Source organism: Pezoporus flaviventris, unplaced genomic scaffold (assembly GCF_033815535.1).
Source record: "Pezoporus flaviventris isolate CSIRO_AGI_PZ_B2104156 unplaced genomic scaffold, CSIRO_AGI_Pfla_v1 ptg000001l, whole genome shotgun sequence".
Lineage (NCBI taxonomy): Eukaryota > Metazoa > Chordata > Aves > Psittaciformes > Psittacidae > Pezoporus > Pezoporus flaviventris.
Window position 1 is genome coordinate 15775646 of NW_026892549.1, and position 23604 is coordinate 15799249.

General features: G+C 36.7%; 1 protein-coding gene across 19 annotated transcripts in view; it reads right to left on the reverse strand.

Moving 5' to 3' along the window:
- Positions 1-23604, reverse strand: part of NEB (nebulin) — a 124560-nt gene that overhangs the window by 7199 nt on the left and 93757 nt on the right. For 2 of the 19 annotated variants that reach the window (XM_061445643.1, XM_061445616.1), the window contains exons 122-143: positions 23032-23133; positions 22813-22911; positions 19219-19329; positions 18966-19070; positions 18082-18186; positions 16457-16561; positions 15500-15610; positions 14950-15060; positions 13211-13324; positions 12967-13071; positions 12412-12516; positions 11726-11830; positions 10819-10911; positions 8095-8187; positions 6700-6792; positions 6128-6220; positions 4689-4781; positions 4096-4188; positions 2741-2833; positions 1852-1944; positions 1150-1242; positions 449-541 (exon numbers count right to left, since the gene is read on the reverse strand). In XM_061445643.1, the coding sequence (XP_061301627.1) occupies positions 449-541; positions 1150-1242; positions 1852-1944; positions 2741-2833; positions 4096-4188; positions 4689-4781; positions 6128-6220; positions 6700-6792; positions 8095-8187; positions 10819-10911; positions 11726-11830; positions 12412-12516; positions 12967-13071; positions 13211-13324; positions 14950-15060; positions 15500-15610; positions 16457-16561; positions 18082-18186; positions 18966-19070; positions 19219-19329; positions 22813-22911; positions 23032-23133 (2208 nt within the window). Of the gene's footprint in view, positions 1-448; positions 542-1149; positions 1243-1851; positions 1945-2740; positions 2834-4095; positions 4189-4688; positions 4782-6127; positions 6221-6699; positions 6793-8094; positions 8188-10818; positions 10912-11725; positions 11831-12411; positions 12517-12966; positions 13072-13210; positions 13325-14949; positions 15061-15499; positions 15611-16456; positions 16562-18081; positions 18187-18965; positions 19071-19218; positions 19330-22075; positions 22175-22812; positions 22912-23031; positions 23134-23604 lie in introns of all 19 variants that reach the window. The other 17 variants (XM_061445607.1, XM_061445651.1, XM_061445626.1 and 14 more) reach the window with 17 other exon arrangements.

Sequence of the window (23604 nt, forward strand, 5' to 3'; positions counted from 1 at the left end):
CAAAAACTAAAACAAGACCAAACCAACATACAACATGGCTTTTGAATCATTACACTTAAGAAAGGGTTAGGCGTGGGGCATAATGCTTCTCCCAAAAGAAGCAATGGGAGCTTTGCCATCAATCCACTTGAATGCAGAAGTGGACCCTGCACGGAGTCAACACTGTCTACTTGTAGTAAGAAAGGGTTAAAAAAATTTGCACATAGATTATATCCATAAAAAAAAAAAGGCAAACCTAGTTCTAGTAAAATCCTGCTTCAGACGGTGTTAAATAGAAGACATGATTAAAAAGAAGGTATCACTTGTTTGTCAGCACAGAAGGTAGGAGGTTTATGCTACACGACAGATTTGTCTTCTGAAGTTAGAAAGCACAGCTTACTAAATGCTGCAGTTACAATATTAAACACGTCATTCACATCCTTAGGAACTGGTTTCCTGTTAAAAATACCGAGCTAATGATTTCTTGATTGCGTTTAACTCTTTCCATCTCGGGAGTGACAGGTGTTGGGGTTGCTTTCCCTATGTTCTCTTTATACAACACCTATGAGACATAAGAAAGGAGCCAAAGAAAGCAACAATAAATAAAAAGCTATCCATAGAAAAAATTCAAGCCCAAGGCATATTTTTCTTGTATTTATTTTCTCAGGACCTACGCAGTGCATATATTTTTAAAGAAGGTACTTAGCAGTATTTTGCTAGAGAAGTAGGGTTTAGCATACTGGCTTTTTAACATAAGATCACTCATATACGTATGTAAGTATATATATATACACACACTTGTATAAGTACTGCATAAATGAGACCACAAAAATACCATATGGACGTGTTGAGGATTCCATGAACATGTAAATTACAATTTTTCTTTTTAAAAGAATGTCAGTACTGCAGAGAAAATGAGTGGAGTTTGTTAAGTGATTTTAGGATTAGAACAGGATATTAAAATCACTCTTGGAAAACAATAAAAACTCTTACCAAGTTAAAGTCACCACTGTAAACCACACAAGATGTGAGTAAGAAATAAGCACTTCTGTAAGCTGCTTTAGAGCTATGGCTGACATTATTTTGGAACTAGCGTTACAGCGTCCATTTATTAAAACTGTTAAAATGTTCTTTTAAATAAAGGGAACTTTTTTTTTCTTAGCAAAGTACCGAGCTACAGATTTCTTGATTGCGTTTGACCCTCTCCATCTCTGGAGTGATAGGAGTGGGGGTCCCAGTCCCCACGCTCTCTTTGTACAACACCTGTGTAGCAACAAGAAGCATCCAAGAACATAATCACAACTCAATAATAATTACATCCAACATGAAGTCAAATATTTGAAACTGTGGTAGCTCAGTCTGCTCTAATGCGCTCCAAAGCTACCCCTGAAAGCAATGAAGGCTGGATTGCACCTTGAGGGTCTGGAGGCAAAAAGATCTATGGTTTTATCCTAGCAGATGCCACAAATCCAACACAAAAGCCTCTAACATCAAATACATTTTCATGGCGGAGGAGGGCTTTTAGCCACCACTGAAACCTGCCAGAAAGTCAGACACACACCACCACCCCCTTCCATCTATAACAGCATTAAAAAAGGAAAATTATGGGATTTAAGAAAACAAACAAACAAAAAAACACATATAAAAGTTGGAAGAGGGAGCAAAATGGTTAAAAATACTTAGGATAATGTAAATAATCACATATATGATGAAGTGGTAAGTCAGTAACATTGGAAAATATAGGGAAGAAGAAAGGATGTTTTATGAGTTGATTAAATGGAAGTAAGGAGTGGAATTGTTCATTTTTAATAAATGTTAAGAAGTTCCATTTAAGTGGAGTTAAAGGGAATCTACTTTTCCTCCACAAAATACCGAGCTAATGTGTTCTTGATTGCGTTTGACTCTCTCAAGCTCAGGAGTGACAGGTATTGGGGTTCCTGTCCCCAGATCCTCTTTGTACAACACCTGTGGAGTAACACGGCTGTATTAAAAAACAAAAAGAGGAACAAGGAAACGACAATAACACGCAGCTTGTGAGAAAACCAACTGAATGTTTTTCAAAGTTGCTCCTAGCCAAAGCTTGGAATAAAAGAGAAAAATTAAAATGCTTTTCAACACTATAAAGCTAAATGCTAACACTCCACAATGCCTTTTGGGCGGAACCTAGAATACCTTCTCTCTTTGCTTCTCAGGAGCTATATAGAAAAACTGTCTGTGTAACAGTAGACCAGTAAAGACCTCCTAAAGGAAGAAGTTATCAAATGCAACACAAAAGGAACAAAGAAATCAATTCTCTTTCATTTACTCATTCCATAAACATCACAGCAGATGACGCTAGCGTGTGTATTAGAGCACTGTTATACTGAGGTCACAGCCATGGATTTGTACCGGGCACAGAACTATTTAGTTCTCATATAGAAAGTAAGTAAAATCAGGGAAAAAGAACCAAAACAGCATCACACGAAACAAAAGTAAGGATTGTTGTGATTAAGAAAAGGAAAACAGTGTATTTTTAAGAAGAAAAAAATTATAATCAAGCTGAAAGGAAAGGTAGAATTAAAAGTTATTAAGAGGATGTCATAAAAAAGAGGAACAAGAAAGATGTAAGTAACAATTACGGAGGAAAAAAGATCTCAAAGGGACCAGATATTATTTTTGGTGTAAGTTGATTATAGGAGAAAGAAAAAAAATTTTTTGTTGTGTTAAAATTATTTTTAAATAGATTAAAAGGGAATTTTCTGCTTTTCAAATTAAAAAATACCGAGCTAATGTGTTCTTGATTGCGTTTGACTCTTTCAATCTCAGGAGTGACAGGTGTTGGGGTTCCTGTCCCCAGATCCTCTTTGTACAACACCTGCGGGGCAACATGGCTGCATTAAAAAAAAGAAAAAGGAACAAGCAAACCACAGTACCACTCTGTTTGCTGAGAGAACACGCAGAACATGAGAGATGCTTTTCTGAGATGCCCAGAATAAATACAGGGATTAAAAAGATCCATAAAAATAATAAACTAGTTTAAAACTCTGAAGACAGAGTTACACACTGATAAATCAGTATGACTTCTACTAGAATGCTAGAATACCTTCCTGACTGAAGTGCTTCTCAAGGTGGACATTTAAAACTGGTGAATAATTAGAAGACTGAAGTCTTATATAAATGATAATGAAGTATATTATCATCTCTTCCCCAGCAGTGAGGCAAAACTTTTCCTGACTGTACTTGAGCCATTGGAAAACTAGGTCGTAGTCCACCTTCCTAGAAGCTTTTCTGTACACACATGCACCCACCCTTCAACAAAAAGTCATCCATTCCCTGAGTGAAACAGTACTCGTCATCCAGAGTTTATCATCACAGAATCTAGCTTGCATATTACAGGAAGGATACAGAGACATGATCATAATAAAGGTATATGTGTGAAAATAGTACCTTAGAAATCGTAATTGCTACTGCTTTCCTATCATACATGACACTTTTATCACCCAGACAAACAGGCTAATGTTACTAACTCATTTTTTTTACCCTGCAAACCTGTGGTCCCAACAAATCTAGAGCGGTTTACAGCAGCTGCAGATTTGGGCCACTCTCTCTGTGCAACAACATGAAAGACTCAAGAAAAGAAGGCGGCATCAAATACAATGCAGAAGGAATAAAGACATCAATTTCATTACATTTACCAGTTCCATAAACATCAGCACAGGTTACACTGGCATGTATCAGAGCACTGTTATCCTGAGGTCATGTCCACTGATTTGTATCAGGCAATAAATAGTTTAGTTTTTATATGCGGTAAAACCAGGGTGGGGAAAAACCCAACAACCAAGGATTGAAGTGATTAACAAAAGCAAAAGCAGATATTAAAGAGAAATAAATATGTTCAGAGTAAAAAGGAAGATGGGAAAATGGAATCTAAAAGTTATTAGTAAGATGATCCAATCAAAACAAAGTAACAAACTACAGAGGCAAAAAAATGTCAAAACACGGGGAACAGGGTATTCTTTCTTGTGTAAACTGGTTACAGGGAAATACAAGAGGGGTTGGTTTTTTTTGTGTGTGTGTTAAAATTATTTGCAAATAGATTAAAAGGGAAAATGCTGCTTTTCAAATTAAAAAAAATACCGAGCTAAAGTTCTCTTGATTGCGTTTGACTCTCTCAATCTCAGGAGTGACAGGTGTTGGGGTTCCTGTCCCCAGATCCTCTTTGTACAACACCTGCAGGGTAACATGGGAGTTCAAATAAAGTTAAGTCCAAAAAAATCCCAACTGTACTTGACGGAGGTAACACACATCCTTTTTATGCCAAATAAATATACCAGAAAGCAGGAAAAATTAGGAAGTATAAACCAGTTAGCAAGTATGGTAAATTTAGAGGAAGTCTTCTCATAGCTAGAAACCTGTATCCTAATCCTTAGATATGCTTCCACAGAATAAGAAAGCATTAGAGGAATGGAATTAAGCAAATAAAAACCCCAGTGCTTTTTAAAAATGCAAAACGCCTTAAGCTTCACCAAAAAGAAATTCAAGGACATGAAGCATCAAGTGTTATAACAAAAATATTTAAAAAAATAAGTATATAAAATACAATGACTAAAATATATAACAGCAGAAAGGGGATGTTTCTATGTTTATAGGTTAATTGGAGGAAGCGGAAAATCCACAAGTGTTAAATAGTTACAGGGAACTTTTTTTTTCTTAAATGAGGAAAAAAATACCGAGCTAAAGTTTTCTTGGTTGCGTTTGACCCTTTCCATCTCAGGAGTGACAGGTACTGGGGTTCCAATGCCCAGCCCCTCTTTGTACAACACCTGTGCCACAACAGGGAGCGTTAAAAAGTAAAACAAAAAAGCACAACAGGAAAGGAAAGGAAAGGAAAGGAAAGGAAAGGAAAGGAAAGGAAAGGAAAGGAAAGGAAAGGAAAGGAAAGGAAAGGAAAGGAAAGGAAAGGAAAGGAAAGGAAAGGAAAGGAAAGGAAAGGAAAGGAAAGGAAAGGAAAGGAAAGGAAAGGAAAGGAAAGGAAAGGAAAGGAAAGGAAAGGGAAAGAAAGGAAAGGGAAAGAGGAGGACAGAGAGAGAAGACAAGTAATTTAACATAGTGAAACTTCAAAATATGAAAAATAGAGCTTTGTCAGCCCTGTTCAAAGGCTAGCAAAAAACCTCAATGAAAATAATCTGCTAATATTACTGTGAAGTTTGTTGTCATCTCACTTGGGGGCACACAAGGAATGCCAGCAAGAACTGCAGGAGTTTTCTGTTACCTGAAAACTCACTTGCAAAGGAGGTTTTTTACTCAAACAAAAGATCTGGCATAAGCAGCTTTGCCTCTAAGACTTCTAAATAAGCTCACCAGCATAACAGAGAGCTGCCACGACCTCAGAGACAATTAACATAGCAAAACATTTAACAACAGTGGCTTGTCTGAACTCTCCTATTAATTTCAAGTCAGGACTGAATTTCCTATCTGTCATGACTGAATTGGGTCACAGTGAGTCAAACTGACTTGAAAGTCACTCTAATTGAAACAAATACAGAACAAAATAATGACATAATGGTCATTTGACTGGAATGTGTTAGGAGTAGAAACAGTTTGGACAGAATTCATTACTACGGTAGTCTTTTCTTATATATGCAACTTTAGTCTTCTTTTTTTCATACTGCAGTGATACGATGATGCCACCCAGGTTTTCTTACAAAGACCTGTAGGATACTTAAAGCACCCACCCCAGCAAAACCAGGAAAAGAGACAGCACACACAAGTTACATTAGGTTGCTTTGCTTCAGGAAGGGTTAAGAGTTCATTTTTCGTTTGCAGTGCACCCAGTGTGGGGAGTCTGAAGACTGTTAGAAGGATTGACTTTATTATTGAAGAGGAGAATGATATCACTCAGACTACTACTATTTCACTCGGAAGAAAAATAAGGTACTGCTTAACTGCTTTAAGTAAACAAGGTTAGGATCTCACAGCTGGTACAATCTAATGACCACTAAGTTAGATTGAGTGAAAAAACATAAGGATACTGACAGAGGTTTAGTGATTTGATTAAAAAAGGGTTGTTCAAAGTTCAACAAATAATTGAAACAAAAACGTAATATGGAGGAGTTAAAGGGACTTGATTTGCATTGGAAATGGTAGGGTTTGTTTTATTGAGCAATACCGAGCTAATGTTCTCTTGATTACGTTTGACTCTCTCCATCTCTGGAGTAACCGATGTTGGGATGCCAGTCCCTAAGCCCTCTTTGTATAACACCTGTGAGGTACAAGAAAGTTTCCACAAAAACAAGAAAAAGAAAAAAACCAAACAAAACCCCCAAAACACTCTACATAGGCAAACCCATTAAATCTGACTATTTTGTGAGTTATGTTTAGCATTAGGGTCACTTCTTAGTTAATTCACACTTGCTCTAGAGGCAAATATTAAGGAAGAGGCTGATGGTTGATTATTCTATATATGACTACAGACAGTAGAAGATAAAGAGTTAAGAAAACCAAACATGGAGAAAAACACCATGTTAATTTCACAGCTACTTCCAGGTTGGTTCTTAAAAGAAACATGTAAAGTTGTAAATCATCAAAAAAAGTTCAAACACAAACAGGTGGAATACAAAGGAGTTAAAAATGTTGCCAAGGAAAAGACAGAAGAAGGGTGAGATTCCAACCCGCTGAAGAAAAACAGATTATATGTTAGGGTGTTATGCAAAAATAAGCCGTTATGATTTTTTTAAATACCGAGCTAATGTGTTCTTGATTGCGTTTGACTCTCTCTATTTCTGGAGTGACAGGTGTTGGGATACCTGTCCCTAGGTCCTCTTTGTACAACACCTGCAGAACACAAGCACCCAGCAAGGTGAGAAGATCACATTCCTGCCATAACAACCACAGTATATTTGGACAGATAATTTACCTGGTTTACAGGTAAATAATAATCTGCGATTATACATAAATATATGCACAATTTATTTTACTCAGTGTACATCTTTATAAGCACAGCCAACAGCTCAGCAAAGAAATTAATGTCTGCTGTGTGAGCTCAGCAAAGAACTTAATGTCTGTGTTCAATGCCTGAACCCACTGAAGTCAATGGAATACTTCATTTCAGTAGGACACAAGTTTAAATCTTCTGCTAACCTGGCATGAAAGGTAGGTAGGCTCTTCTTTCCATCTTAGTTTAGGAAATGTAACAGTATTACTTTTCAGGCAGTCAGCACTAATGGAAGCTATTTTTATGGTGTTAACAAATAGTTCAACCTTTTATAGACATGTTTAATACAAAAATACTCTGTAGTGGGCTCTATCTCTTTTTGCTTTTTGTGACTGTTTGTTTCAAACAGTACTATTTTACTTCAGTCTAGGTCTCTAGTAAGAAAAAACAATAGAGTTTTAGCTGTCATATTATTAGCTTTGTTTTGTAATTGTTTGATTAAAAAAAAAAGTGCATTTTTCATTAAGAGTCACATAGGCAGTGCTAAAAAAAAGGTTAACAAAAACCAAAACCCAAAAGAAAAAACCTCAGAAGAACACTGTTTGCTATGATTGAAACAATGAAAAAATACAAAAATAAATCAATCACAGCATGAGAAAAAAAATTATGTAAAAGGTTCAAAAAATGAAGAATCTTTTGAAAAAAACATTGTGCAGAAAGTACCAATAATTGCAAGACCATATCCTGACTCAATTCTGTATGCAGAGATCAAAGTAAAGCAGCCATGGTGCCAAATGAGGGAAGCATGTTGTGCTTTCAAATCCACACTCCCCTAGGTAAGGGAAGAGCCAATACTGCTTTCACTTACAACGGTCACTAGGGTTTTGCGACTACAAAAAAGGTTCCCATTATTTTTTCCACAAAGTTCTGTCTAGCTGATCCATTTTTTCAGACTAATTTGTAAGACATCTTGGTATTTTTTGTTTCTAGTTCTGTGTTTAGAAAAGGTCAGAAAAGTAATACAGGAAATGGCTGATTGTAATGATTCCTGCAAAAATTCATATATTTAAACTATCTGCTGCTGAATATAGGGATTTAAGAGAGCTGTTCTTTTTTTCAGAAAAAAATACCCACAAACACCACCAAAGGCTGGAGCTTGAGCTCTCCGAGTATATAGGTTAATAGAAAATATCGGCTATTACCGAACTGATGTGCTTCTGTGTCTCCTTGACACGCTTCACTTCTGGAAGATCAGGAATTGGAGTTCCTTTCCCAATACTCTCCTTGTATTTAACCTGCGAAGGCAAAGACATTAGAGAAAGGTAAAAGGATTTAGATTAAAGGACAGCTGACACGCGTATGCATAACAAGTTACATGAATAAAGAAACTTAAGTCTTTTACACTTAAACTCCTTCAGATCTCAGGTACTAAATGTATTTCGATAGAAAGAAATAATCAAGGAACCTTCTATTCCAGTTACCTAATAGGTAACTCTGCCACACCTCTACAAAGCACTTTAACAACCACTAGCGTAAAAAAGCAGCAACTTGTTTGAGGCAGAATTTTTCAACTGAAGCTTAAAATTTGGGTATCTGTCTCCCAGGAGCTTCATTTCAGCAAGAACCACCCCCTGATCCAAACCAACTGAATCATTTCAAGATTTCTTACACAGAGTTCCAAAAAACTGTGATATTAAAAATTTAACATAATTTCTGAAAATTTTAGCATAATGGCATTGAAAAGAGCACCTAAATGCACATGTGGATACATAAAGAGCATTGTACTGATCTCATAAAGACTGAGAATTTAAAAGATCTCCTTGGCTTTACGATGAGCAGTGCGGCTTCCCATCGTCTTTACAAGCCATGTGTCAGAAGGCAATGTTAGCTGTTGACAAGACGTCACTGTGAAGAGCTCTTCACTAAAAGAGTTTCCTAACACCAGGTGTAAATAACTTTGCACCTGATACCATTTGGTCTTTCTACCTTCAACAAAAACAAGAGTCATCATATAAGATTTTAACAACTGCAGTGCATTTCTACTTCAGCATAACAAAAAAAAAAAAAAAAAAATATTTCACAAGAACTTTAGCATGAAGCAAATTGGCCGAAATGTTAGCATCTTTTATACTGAGCATTCAAAAAACCATGAAAAAGATTTACAAGTTTCGAAAGAAAATACATACAATTATTCCAACTGTAGTGTGCTACAATTTTTTACAGAGTATGAAAGTTTTCCAAGACATGCTTTAGTAAGGCTCTTGACACTGTTTGCCTAGCATCTTCACAGACAAGCTAACAATGAATGGGTTACAAGTAAGTGCAAACAGCCTGAACAGCCAGGTCCAGAGCATTTTGACCAGTGGCTCAAGGGCCAGTCGTAGGCAAGTCACCAATGGTGTACCCCGGGTCAGTACTGGGGCCAATACTGTTTAACATCCTCACGAGAGACCTGAATGCCCAGAGTGCACCCTCAGCAAGTTTGAAAATGACACCAAGCTGTGAGGATTGGCTGATGCATCCAAGGGTTGTGGTGCCACCCAGAGGGACTTCAACAGGCTGGAGAAATGAGCTGAGAGGCATCTTGTGACGTTCAGTGGGGGGAAATGCAAAGTCCTGCAATGGGGGAGGAATAGCCCCGGGCTGGAGTACATGCTGAGGGCTAACTGCCTGGGAAGCACCTTTGCAGAGAAGGATCTTGGGAACCTGGCAGACAACTAGCTGACCGTTAGCCAGCAATGTACCCTCTTGGCAAAGGCCAACAGCATCCCTGGCTGCATTAAGACAGGCACTGCCAGCAGGTTAACCAAGCGGATCCTTCCCCTTTACTCAGCAATGGTGAGGCCATATCTGGAATTCTGTCTCCAGTTCTGGGCTTGCCAGTACAAGAAAGACTTAATGGAGCAAGTGCAGCATGGAACTACAAAGATGAGTAAGAGACAGGAGCATCTTTGATATGGGAAGAGGCCTAGAGGGCTGGGACTCTTCAGCCTGAAGAAGAGTATGCGCAGGGGGAAATTATCAATGTGTATAACACTACACATTACAAGGGCATGTAGGGATAGGACAAGGGGGAATGGCTTTAAACTGAAAAAGGGTAGATTTAGATTAGATCTTAGGAAGAAGCTCTTTTCTATGCAGGTGGTGAGGCACTGGCAGAGGCTGCCCAGAAAAGCTGTGCCTGCCCCATCCCTGGCAGTGTTCGAGGCCAGGTTGGACAAGGCTTTGAGCAACATGGTCTAGTGGAAGGTATTCCTGCCTATGCAGGGGGATTGGAACTAGATGATCTTTAAGATCACTTGCAGCCCAAACCATTCTGTGGTGATTCTATGAAATACCTAGTGAGAAGAAATGAAGAAGAGAGAGCTACTTTTCCTGGAAGTGTTCAGTGACAGGACAAGAGGTAATAGGCACAAATTAAAAAATAGAAAATTCAGTCTGGACACAGGAAAACACTTCTTTACTGGGAGGGTGGTCAGTCACTGGAACAGGTTGCCCAGAGAGGTTGTGGAGTCTTCATCCTTTGAGATAGTCAAAACTCAAATGGACGTGGTCCCAGACAACCTTCCCTAGCTGATTCTGCTTGAAGGGTTTTGAGTAGACAATCTTAAGAGTCACTTCAACCCTAAATAATTATTTGATTCTGTGCTAAATATACTATGTTTGGGATGAGATTAAAACCATGCCAAGAGCTTTCAAGTTTTAGAAATGAATTGTAAGTAACAAATTAAATGTTAATTATCAGAAAGATTACTGTTTAAGTAACAAGAATAGGGAAAAACTTTTAGAAAGTATCCCTCAGCTGGATGGATTATTGCCAAACCACTGTTAGCAACATTTCAAGAAATAAGGGGGGGGGGAGGGAGGAATATATTATTTCAAGTTGAATTAGCACTGGTAGAGTATTAAAAATCAATTCTTTGTACCGAGCTGATTGCATCCTGGGTTCGTTTAACTCTCTGCATCTCTGGTGTCTTTTCAATAGTAGTTCCAGTTCCAATATCTTCTTTATATAAAATCTTAATATTTAGAATGAAGACAACAAGGTTAAGCGTACAAAACACAACATTCTTTCTAATAGCACATGAATACAGGCTCATGACAGTGATTTGAACACAACAGTGCAGACCATTAAAGCCAACTTGGAGCCTCATCTTTAGTTACTGCCTTACTACATATCTGCAGACTGTCTTACTATACAACTGCCCTTTGTGCAAAAAGGGGCTGAGCATTTGTATTTGTAGCACATTTTCAAGTAGAGTATCAAAATATTTGTAGGCTAATTTTAGGACTGAAGACTAGTATTTGCTCTATTTTTTTCCTTTTCTAATTTGCTTTAGTATGTTTTACACAAATGTCTTCCACTTAGTTATTCACTATGCTAATGGAGCTAGTGGCAAAACAATACAGCAGACTTCAAGCACTTCATGGTAACACATGAAATGTAAAACAGGCCAGGCAGACAGCTCACTTATCACTGAAAGAAGGCAACTGCCACAGAACAATACAGTACTCACATGGTAACAGGACAAAAGAAAGGTGGATACTAGTAACATCAATTTAAATACAGGATTGACTAACTATATCACAGCTGTGAATATGTGAATATGCGCAATCAGGGCACTCTACAAAAAACAGTAGTTAAAAAGGGGCAGCAAACGCCAGCTAAATCTACTTAAAGTATGATTAGTTTTGTTTGAAAAAGTTCTTATAAGCATTCAAGCTGATCAAGAACATAAACACCTGTAAGATAAGAGCCCAAAATGGTTAATTTATTAAGTACATTAAACTGTATTTTTTGCAATGAGAACTGAAAACAGAAGGTAACTATACCGAGCTGAAATTCTTCTGGTTTTCTTTCACACGCAGCATTTCTGGTGTGTCTTGTACAACTGTAACTTTTCCTTTACTGTTCTGAAGGTCCCACTGGTACTGAAGCTGTTGAAAAAGTTAAAATAAAATGTCAAATGTTGACTCCATGCCTTAAAAATTTACTTACAGAGTTTTCTTTGAAGATGAGGAAAAAAAGGTACACCTCATAAGGTCATTTTAACACCACCATTAGTGGTACTACACTTAAAGGTATTCTCATTTAAATTAGCAGTAGCAGATCCTTAACTGAAAAATTTTGAAAGGCGCCAGACTGTCTCAACAATGCAAATCAAAGATTTCAACTCAGGTTGTGGAGTTCTATTACTGACCACAGAGTCTTGGAAGTAGCCCGATTGACAACAAAGGACAAATTCTGTAAGCATAATTCTCTATCACTTGCAAAGGAATTGTCAGAGGCTGCAGAAGAAAGTTTTCTTCAAAACTGTTAACAGCATCATTTTGGTTCCCTTTGTAATGCATATGTGGGGTGCTGCATACACAACAGACCCTCTAATTGAAGATTCCTGAAAATAGGAAGCAGCCTAGTTGGGATTACAGAGTGATATCGGGACCTGATTAAATGAAAAGAAAAAAACAGATTTTTCACGATTTGACAGTAACAGTGGTTTTTTTATTTATATACATACTGTGCTGAAGTTCTTCTGATTCTCACGGACTCTCTGTATTTCTGGTGTGTCTGCTACAGGCACATAGTAAGGCATGCTCTTTTCTGCGTCTTCTTTATACTTTTTCTGATGGTAAATACAAAATACATTCCATTAATACAAAAATAGTAATAAACAATCTGGCATTACTTATTGTTGCATAATGTCCATCTTTATGGAAAAGTGAGTACCTCTGTGTCTGATACAAATTCAGATTATGTCTCTGTGTAAGATTTATTTTAAACATTAAGTTACTAAGGAGTATGAAAACTAAGCTAAATCTACTTAGAACCAAATTAGCTTTGGTATTGCAAAAGCAATATAAATTATTGTTTCCTTTTATACAGTATTAAAATAAATTATTTTCATTATCAAAATGGAATTCTAGAGTAAGAGATGTCACATCACAGCTCTAGAGAAATCTGTTTTCTGGTGCATCTCCTGAACATCGGGACAGGTAGTCATTCAAGTGCTCCAAATTAGTATCCCCTCAAGGTTCCCACATGAACAATGATTAAATTGCTTCATTCAAGATACCTGGCTTGAAAGGTTCTTGACCTGCTGGGCATGAATAATCTCCGGAGTATCGACAACACTGGTGTAGTTGGCTTTCTCCATTTCTGCCAACTGTTTGTATTTGATCTGTTGGGGAAAGCTCACATTTAGGTGCCTTTATCATATTTTGACAACAATTTTCATTTGGCTTAATCAGAAAAAAACTGTTAATAAATTTTCCTTTAAAAAAGTCATCAGATATGATACATGCGGTATTCACACAGACCTGGCTGGCAATGTCAGTGGCATTCTTTGCTCTCACAAAATCTGGTGTCTCCAAAGCCAGTTCTGTCAGACCTTTCCCTCTGATTTCTAATTCCAAGGCTTTTTTGTACTCTTTCTGCAGATGAAGACAGTAAATAGATACCTTGTCAATACGAACCAAATACCTTTAGCACCTCAGCTAGTTTAATGGCCACACAAAAACCAGGAATACTACTAATACAAACTCACAATTAAACACATAAATGATGTCACTAAAGTGTCTACTTTATGACTGAAATCTTAAGAACAAACAGCCCCACTTCAGCAGTAAATGGTGCACACTACAGGCCAGCTGTATTAAGGTCACTCTTCCAACACCAGTAATCTCAAAGTGTGATTTCCTTTAGGTGATCAGCAATTCATGCAAAACTGTAACTTGAACAGAGGAGAAGCAACAGAGAACGAGCAGTGTATGAAATGCATGTAGTAGTGAAGAGTGGTCCCAGATGTTTCAAACTGAGCATGTCGAAAAAAATGCAAGGTGTCAGGATTCTCTGTGACATTTGGGGCCCTTTGGAATGGATACCCTCCTTAAAAACTCAGTGCTGTAGCAGCCACCCTTCCCAAACAGATCTTCCAGTAAGGTCTAAAAGATTAATATTGTACAGATTGGTATAATTCATACTGGACAGGGTGCTGAGACATCTAGTCTAGGTCAAGTTGCCTAGAAAGGTTGGACTAGATGATCTTTGAGGTCTCTTCCAGCGTAGTATTCTATAATTCTACGATTCATATCTCTCTATGCCAACTCTGCTGAATTTAGCTGAATACATCTGTAATATTCTGGTAACAAAATACAGGCTCCTTGAATAACTCAAAACCTCTGCACTACTGAGTACAAAATGCTGTTGTAAGGATGTTTGTCTTCAAAGTATTTTGTTAAGAAGCAAAATCAGAAGTAACACTAAAAAGTTACTTTTTTTCACCTTTCAGGCTGATGATGATGATAAGGCTCCTAAAATATGAACTAGTCTTATCCCACGAAGGCAATCACCCTGAAATACTTATTATACCAGTCCACCATACAAATAAAGCAGCTGTTAGGTTTGCATCCTGACTGCTGGCCACCTTTCTGTGTCAAAGTGGGGAAGACTGCCTCAGCCATCAGCCCAACAGCTGCCAACTGGGCATCAATTCTGGGCAGGGGGAAGAGCTCATGAGAATGGCTGGTGTTTCTGACATGCTCATCAAGCATAAAGCATGATAAAAAAATAGCTCTTTCCTGCACAGCATACCTCCCAAAGCAGGAGCATGCCAGTCTGGTTCTGTCACTGTAGTCCTTTTCTGATCTCTCACTTTTGCTTCTTGTTTCCACAGCCCTGGTCCTTAGTTTCTAATCCTTGGTTAAGCGCTCCTGACCCAAGATGCTTAAGTTTACACAACTGACAAACTGATACCTCTGATTCTTATGCTTAGCCCTGCTGCATCACAGTGCTGGCTTTGTCCATCCCTTGACAATTGATCACAGCACCTATTTCCCACCTATATTCCTGATAGGAACTACAAAGCTAAAAAAGTACTCACGTAAAAGTTCAGGCTCACAGCTTTATCCTTAGTCAACCACATACTTTTTCTTTTTTTTTTTCCCCAAGAGTTTCTAGGGAGTTATAAAGTTCATACTGGTGTTACACAGCCATAAGCGTTTGTCAGTTGGAGGTTATTACATCCATTCAGTTATTTTCTAAATAGCTTTTGGAATACCTCGTTCAGGATTTGAGTTGCATTCTTTGCTCTTAGCATGTCTGGAGTCTCTTCTAAAGAGGTTAGTCCTTTGCCTTTGACACCTTCCTCCAGATCCTTCCTGTACTCTTTCTGCAGAAGAAAGAACATGAAAACTGCAAAACCAGACTAAAAAGAGTTCTATATTCCACAACTTTGTTGCAAAAAAAATTTCAGCAAACAAAAACAAAACCACCAAAAATTTCAAATGAAAAAAAATTTTTTGAAACAAAAAAGAATATCCCATAGGGTTATATAACAACTACTACAACAGAATAGAGTGTGGTAATTATTGTTTAAGATAAATTGCAAAGGCGCACACACATATACACCCCGCCATGTAACAGTTAGACTGATGAATGCCAGAAAGGATGCAGCAAATACAAATACAGTTACTGAACAGTAACAAATTAGATCACAAAATATATGGAATCATGCTTAATGTGAATGGTTAGGAAAAAGAAAGCAGTGAAGAACTGCTTAGTGGAATTATTTAACTTGACAGAGGAAAGAAGCACAGAATAACTGCTACCTCGCTTGCTATTTTGGTTGCGTATTTGACGTGTAATAAGGATGGTGTAACCTCCAAGCCAGTAAGGTTTCTGCCCTTAATGTTCTCTTCAAAGTCCTTCTTATATTCTTTCTAATGAGAGTAAAAAAAAGCCAAAACAAAAAAACCACACAAAATCCCAAATTGCAAATATTTCTTATATTATTTTTAGTTACACAAGAAACTACTGGGAGGATGGAGCAGTGGTTTTGTATTAATGTCACAGTCAATGCCGTGGGCATGTAGAGCAATAAATCCTGTTTCTACTAAAGCCAATGAACCAGCTCATGACTTTCAATGGAAATATGACCTGACCCTGCTTTTTTTTTTAATCTTTTTCTACTTAGTTGTACATGCCAAGAAAATGTTCAATGGAAACACTCAAACATAATGACTTTTGGCTGTATACAACTGTTTCTCAGCATGTGCAAGCCTTCATCTGTCACAGAACAAGACTGCAAACAGAAAACAACTGCTTGAGGAAATAGAATTACAAGTCAGTGAAGAACACTATGACACCAGAAACAAAGACGAAATAAATAGGTTTCTCAAAGACAGAGATCTAAGGTGAAAAAAATAACCAGGGTACTTTCTGTGGACTATGATGATAACTGACACACATACTCTTGTTGCATATTTTAAGTGAAATGAATTTCATATTACATTTCTTCTAAAGACTTGAAGACTTGCTTAAGCTTCATTTACTGACAGCTTCTTGATGAAAAATTACAGATGATACTTCAGCATGACATGGGAAAGCTTCATGGATTTTGAATGTAGTATTTCTTAACCAATATAAAGAAATGTGATACAGCTATATTTTTTCAGTCTATCAGCATGCACGAGATGCAAGGATAATTGCCTAAGTCACTGTAAAAGTTTAACCCAGAAAAAAAAAAAAGAAGTTTTTTAGTCTGTCGGTATTGATTTTAACCATACCTCACTCTGCATGAGCTGAGATTCCTTTGCAGTAAGGTATGTTGGTGTTTCAAAGTCCAACATAGGTTTTCCTTTTTCCTTCTCATACTTTTCTCTGTATTTCACCTGAGAAGAAAATAAAAATATTACCCTCAATTAAAGAACCAACTTATCAACTAGTATGTTTCTACTATAGTCAACAGATCCGTGGTAAATGGCTTTAAACTGAAAGAGGGTAGATTTAAATTAGATAGTAGGAAGAAGTTCTTCACTGTGAGGGTGGTGAGGCTCTGGCACAGGTTGCCCAGAAAAGCTGTGCCATCCCTGGAAATGTTCAAGGCTAGGCTGGACAGGGCTTTGAGCAACTTGCTCTAGTGGAAAGATGGAACCTGCCCTGTGGCACGGGGGTTGAAACTAGATAGTATTTATTGTCCCTTCTAACCCAAACCATTCTGTGACTCTGTGATTCTATGATTCTATGAAAAGATTAATGTTTAATACTGAAATCTGTATTATTGTCAATAAAATGTAAAAAACAAAGGTCAGGCTTGCAGCAACATGTGTGGCCTAAAATTCTACTGACTTTTGTTGCAAAGAATAAGCAGTGTTAGCTCAGATTTCAAGAAGACAGGTAGCTATAAAAATCTAACTTGCAAGCACTCAGACTGCTCATGGCCCTGGCTGAGTTCAGCCAGTTACATGTTAGGTATTATATAGATTGCTGTGTAAACAACCAAGTATTATACAGATTGCTGGAGTGTTAGCAGCAGGAATGAAAAGATGTAGTTTAGTAACTTGCTAACTAAAATGTTCACAAGGATGAAGATATTCTTGCTTCAAGTTACAGTATCAGCCTCTAGGGCATCAATTTTCAGACTCCTGCATGAGCTTATGCTATGTCTTTGCCTGAGATACATCCTGATCTCAAACTGGAGCAACAAGTAGTGACTTTAACTACAAACCTATTCACAACCATTTCCTTATAGTCCTTTGCTATGTAAGGTTTTTGTTCTTCCATGCCATGCAGCAGAACAGTAACTATAGCCCTTTGCATTCTAGCAGTAATTTCTCTCTTTGCTTTACAGTCAATAAATACCTGGAATAGAACCTGGAATAAAGAGGAATAGAGACCAAATCAGAGTATGAATTCCTCTGGAATAATCCACCATTTGCTGTATTCCAGAGGGGAAAAATGTTGGACACATTTAATAGCAGTTGTAGCTATTGTTTTGGTTAAAGCGATTTTGGATGCAGAATGAGGCTAGAATGGATAAAGCAGTTGAAAATATACTGTCAGCAACAACCCTACTTCTTTCAATTTCCATTTTCTGTGATTACCAAGTCATTTTTTTACAGACAAAATCACCCAAATTAATATATTTTACTGTGTAAAAAGATGCATATACAACAGTCATAAGTAACTCTGAGATCTACTCTAGGATGAAGATATCATTCAGATATTTTGTTTTTTCTAAACTTGCAAATGTGCAAATATTTCTCATTGATGTGTTTACTCAGGTGTGCAGTGCTCATAAAGTGGATAGGCAGAGAGGTTATTACATTTTGGAGAATTTGCTAGGACAACTTCAGTGATGGAGACTGATACTCAGTGAGTAGGGTTAATGAGAAACAGCTGACCAACTTACGTGGCTCTGTAGTTCTGATGCCTCCCTTAGATGAACCTGTTCAAGATTATCTGGCACCACAAGGTAGTGACCCTTACTCTTCTCATATTGCTTCTTGTACTGGTACTGAGGGGAAGGTGTCAAAAATCATCTCAATAACAAAAAAAATTATCCCCCAGCAAATTTATTTGTTAGGTCCAATCAAAGCAACACTTCAATGGAACATCAAGAGAAATTAGAAATGCGAAAAGTAAAACAAAAGCAAGATGTTTAATTCCCAGTATCAGATAAAACTTCTAAAGATGTAGGTAAACAGTTACTTTTTTTTGACCATTTTGATTGAAACAAAGATTTTTTCAAAACCAGAATTAAAGAAAAAAAGAAAAGAAAAAAAGAAAACACAGTGGATACATGAAAAAGCTGCATTAGGCAATAATGATTTTTTTACTTTTCTCAGTAAAATTATCGAGTATTTTGTTAGGCATGATTCTGTACGTCTACACCAGGGGGATGTTAAGCATAAATATGAAATGAAAAAAATAGACAAAAATAAAAAAATTAAATATAGCAAGCAGTAAATAAGACAAAAAAATCAAAAAAAAAAGAGAAGAAGATGGTATTTGTTAGTGTAATGCAATCAGTTAAAATGTAATAAAGAGGATTTAAAATATTAGCAGTTCCGCAGCTGGTAAATATTTGACTTCCCAGAGGACAAATGTGGCAAAATTGCTAGTTAACAGGAAATAATCATTAGAAAGTAGAGGAAGAGATCACTACCAGGTGACATCCCATGAACAATAGCAGAGGGAGTAACTGTTACAGAAGTATTTAGCAGAGATCATTTCAGAATAGAATCAACAGTAATGGAAAAAACAAACAAGTCTGGGATTAATTAACGAGCTTACAGCACTGGCGAGCTGGCTTGTACTCAGGACATGGTTCATGATCAGCGATTCAGACATGTCAGTGACAGGCTTATGAAGTTTCTTTAAATCTGCCTTGTATTTCACCTGCCGGTAAGAAAGGACAAACATCATCAGAAAAGACAACTGCTAGTAAAACTGGTGATGTTGGATGCATTAAGAACATAAAGGAGGTCTTCGTTAAAAAAATTTGAAACTTTTAATTTCCCTAAGGGAAAAGCGTAAGTAAACATACCTCACTAGCCAAGTTGTGAGCATCTTTCATGGTCTTGTAGATTTTAGCCTCCTTTAAATCATACTTTGGCTTTTTACCCATCTCTTTGGAAAAATTCTCCTTGTATTTCACCTAAATTAAAAACAAACGGATATTACAATTGATCTTAAGTGCTCACGTCGGCTGCAGAAGGCAGAGTCCCTACTTCAGTACTGATAGTAAGCAGAAGAACAAAACTTTAGCAACTTGAAGATATCCACTGGAATAAAGGCTATTTTAAAGATGACTTGACATGGGAAGAAATCTACATCTCTACTTACAAAATACCACTTGCAATTTTTCATTCAGTGCACAGCTTACGTCTCCTCATGGTAAAAATCACGGACGTAGTCAAGAGATTTATGGAGATAAAATACAGCTAAATTCTGGAGATGAAGAATACTTCACTTGATGGAACTGTGCATAGATAAAAGATACCCTTATTTCACAGAGACAAGAGCTGACTCTTGAAGAGTACTAAAAGAATTTAAAGACTATAAAAATAATTTAAAGAGTATTCAAAAGTATTTTTATGTCCTTCTTGGAGAAATGACAGCTTTAAAAACTACCTCAAGACATACAAGCACTGACAGTAGCAATATATCAAATACATTTATATATGTTATGCACATATAGCATGTTCTGCATAAATCAGAGATGAAGAAGGATGCTAATTATCACAAACAGAATAGCGATACAATTAATTACTAGGAATTAGGTTATGCAAGAGGGTTAGTAACACTTCCAAACCACATTAACATCACTAAGGGAAAGCATAGTGATGTAAACCATGATAATCCAGCTGGAGGCACAGAAGTGTTGGTAGGAATGAGAGTTTTGCTAATGACTTAAACGAGGGCAAGGTCTTCTTCCATCATGACTTGTGCTATTCCATTGCTGCAGGTGCAGATAAATGCTAATTCCTCACTATTGCTTGTAAACCTAGAAAAGGGATGGTTCCAATAGGAATACTTTGGGTTTATTGCTTGCTTTTTTTTTTTTTTTGCTATCAGAGATGCATAATTTTTTTTTCAGAAGAGCTACTGAAGAGTGCAAGAGAAACTCCAAGTAAAATAAATAAAGAAGTAAAATATTGAAGAACTGGTAAGGAAGTTGAAGAAGAGATGACTCATGATTTACTGGATGTAATGACAATTACAGAAAGATAAACAGATAATTCTGTATTAGTTAAGAAAGAAATATGATTGCAGAATTAAATCATGTTCCACAATCACACTTTACACTTTGAATTCATTGTCATATTCTTGTTCATATAGAACCATATAGCTCATGGTGCATACTACTTTTGTGGTTTTGCTTGACAAAATATGCCACATTCAGATAAAACTCATAGTGAAATAGCCAAATCCACAAATTATATAGCTGCTGTAACAAAACAAATAATACTAATATTCTGAAAGGAATTAGTATTGGTTCTGACCTCAGAAAAAATAAAACCAAGCAGAAGTATACTTGAATCTGTTAGGTTTTGCAAGCTATGCAACATATTATCAAGATCAGACCATCATGCCAAAGAGTTTGCTTTCTTTAAGCCCAGAAGAAACAATTATTCTGCAAAATTAAAAGGAAGCATGCCAGATAGGTCCAACTGAATCCAACTAAAAAATGGCAAACAAGACAAACAAACCGGACATAATCCTTTATATTAAGAGAAGTTTATCAGAAGAAATGCTTCAAAGAAAAAAAAAAGATTGCTCCAATTTTTCTTTGCTCCCTTACTGCCCCTACAATAGTTAATTTCTCTGAGAACCAAAATGATCTCAGCAAAGCACATTTATAAGACTAAGAGGAGAACCAGCTAGTGGAACAGAAGTATGGAAAAGTAAGACCTCGTTATCACCGAATGGGAATATACATACTTTCTTCTTTTTCTTGTAGTTCAAATGTTCAGCTTAAGAATCGTTGGTTCTACTGAAAAGATTCTTGCTTATCCTGACACACCGAGTGGCTGACATTCAAACATGCGACAGTTACATGCAGCAGTCTTGGCTAGACATGGAAAAAACATAATCCCCCTTTCTTTTCATTTGGAAATACATGTGTAAAACTGAAATGGCACAGACCTATCTGTTGCCACTTTAAAAACTGCTATGCAGCCACTATTTTTCTATTTTCCAAAGGTTTTGTCATGGCAAGAAATATAAGAAACTATGTGCCCCAAAATCACTACAAGGTACACTTCTCAGAGGCCATGGAGCTGATTCATACACTATGCTTTAATTTTTTTATGCCATGTCCAACATAATGTGAACAGAATAGTTTAAATAGACACTTGAAGTCTGAATAGTCAAAATGAAGTTCTAGTGTGAATCTTATGCATATGTTATGACTAGTTACTGGAAATTACCAGCACCACTGGTTGGGATTTTCATACACATATATTTCCATTTTTTGCACAGTTTCAGGAAAACCAGCTCAAGCTTGTAAGTCTGGTTTTAGTGGTTTTGAGGGTGAAAAAGGTGAGTTTTAACATTGCGTAAGTGCATCAGAAAATTTCATTAAAATTACTGGAAGTTCCTAAACAATTACAAAGGGCATAATAATGTCTCAAGCTTCATGTGGTGTTTCTGAAACAGGCAAATTCCTCACCCACAGAATTCCTATTCACCATCCAACATTCCAGAGGGAAAACCAAAAGGTTATACCTAACCAAGCAGTCTCACGAGTTCTGCTACATTCAACACCTTTGACGCAAAAAGATCCATTCAACTGGTGCATCATAAACCCTTTAACAAGTTGGAATTGTAAGATAATATGCAAGCAAGAGACAGATGCATAAAAACGGCAGTCCCAGATCTGTCATTTAAAATGATCTTACATGACTACTTAGCATATTAGCTTTCTTAAAGGTTCTCATCCATGGGGTATCATAAGATGCAGCTCCATGCCCTCTCATATGTCGTTTGAGGTATTCTGCCTATAATGTGTAGCAAGAAAGCAAGATCAGAAATGCAAACAACTACAGGTTTTAAAACATGAAGGGTTGAGAAAGAACGAAGTTGAACTGAAGTCCTGGCAGAAAAAATTGTCACAAAAAATTACAAGCATGTACTTTGGACTGCCTGGAGAACGTGACCATTGTATAGAAGTGAGCAAGTTCCTGTTAACGTAACATATTAACTTCAGAAGCTAGAAGATTCTTTTAAAGGCACAAAGTAAAAGGAATGAGGGTTAATGTCCATCTCATAAAGGATAGATATTAAGAGTTAGGGAAAAGGCTGATTCTTCTAAAGCCAATAAACAGAAAAACTAAAAAACAAAGATAACATGGCTAACACTTCAGCCTTAGTATTTAAAAGACCTCGTCACAGCATCTTTTTAAGGAGATTCTATAACTCTACTACTGGTATTTACTAAGTCAGTAGAAAAGTTTATTTAACAAAGAAATACTTAGTATTGGAATTAAATTTTTTGTTTAACTTATTCCCTTTGAAATATTCCTTTATTCCCTAACTCAGAAATAATTTCATCTATAATATTACCATTACTCTGTAAACTAATAGCATGTCACATTTCTCTCATTGCTTCAAAGTTTAACTAACTTTTTATTATTACCTGGCTAGTTAGCTTGGACACCTCCTTTGCCAGTTCAATATCTGGACGTCCTAGCATGCTTACACCAATGCCAGCTTCTCCACGCTTTTTATATTCAATCTAACAAAGAAAAAAAGTATAGTTTAGTCTTGATGACTTTCCCTTTTAATTGTTTCACTGACACTGGTTTTAGCAGTAAAATTACTGATAAGAAATACAGAAGACTTAAAAAACACTTACATCACTAATTAACTTGGCAGCCTGAGTTGCTTTCTTAATATCTGGTCGATCTGCAATAGGTGTATAGTGGAGCTTTGACTTGGCATCTTTCTTGTATTCAATCTAATCCGTTGAAGATAGAAAAAGGAAAGAAAATTACTGAGGCTTGCTCATGAAGAATATGTCTATTAAGGACACAGCAATGTTGCTAGTAAAGTGCATGGGGTTTGTATGTTTGTGGTTTGTTTATTTTTAAATAATTTCACAAGGAATGGATTTTGGAAACTTTTTCACAAGCTGCCTAGAAACAAAGAATTAAGCATACACAATTCTGTCTGAAGGAATAAAAAAAAAAAATCAGATGTGATTTGCACTTGATTGTTTTAAATACTACCATGTGATTAAGTAGAAATATGATTTGAGAAGAAATCCTTTATTTCAGTGCAATTTTAGATTTGTAAATAGTTGCACCATTATCTGTCAAAATTACACCTGAACGTGGAGGCTGGAAGGAAATCAGGAGTATGTGAACTTCAGATTTGCCAGCTGATGTTGACTAAATTTTCTTACACGCGCTACTTAATTTATGAAAAG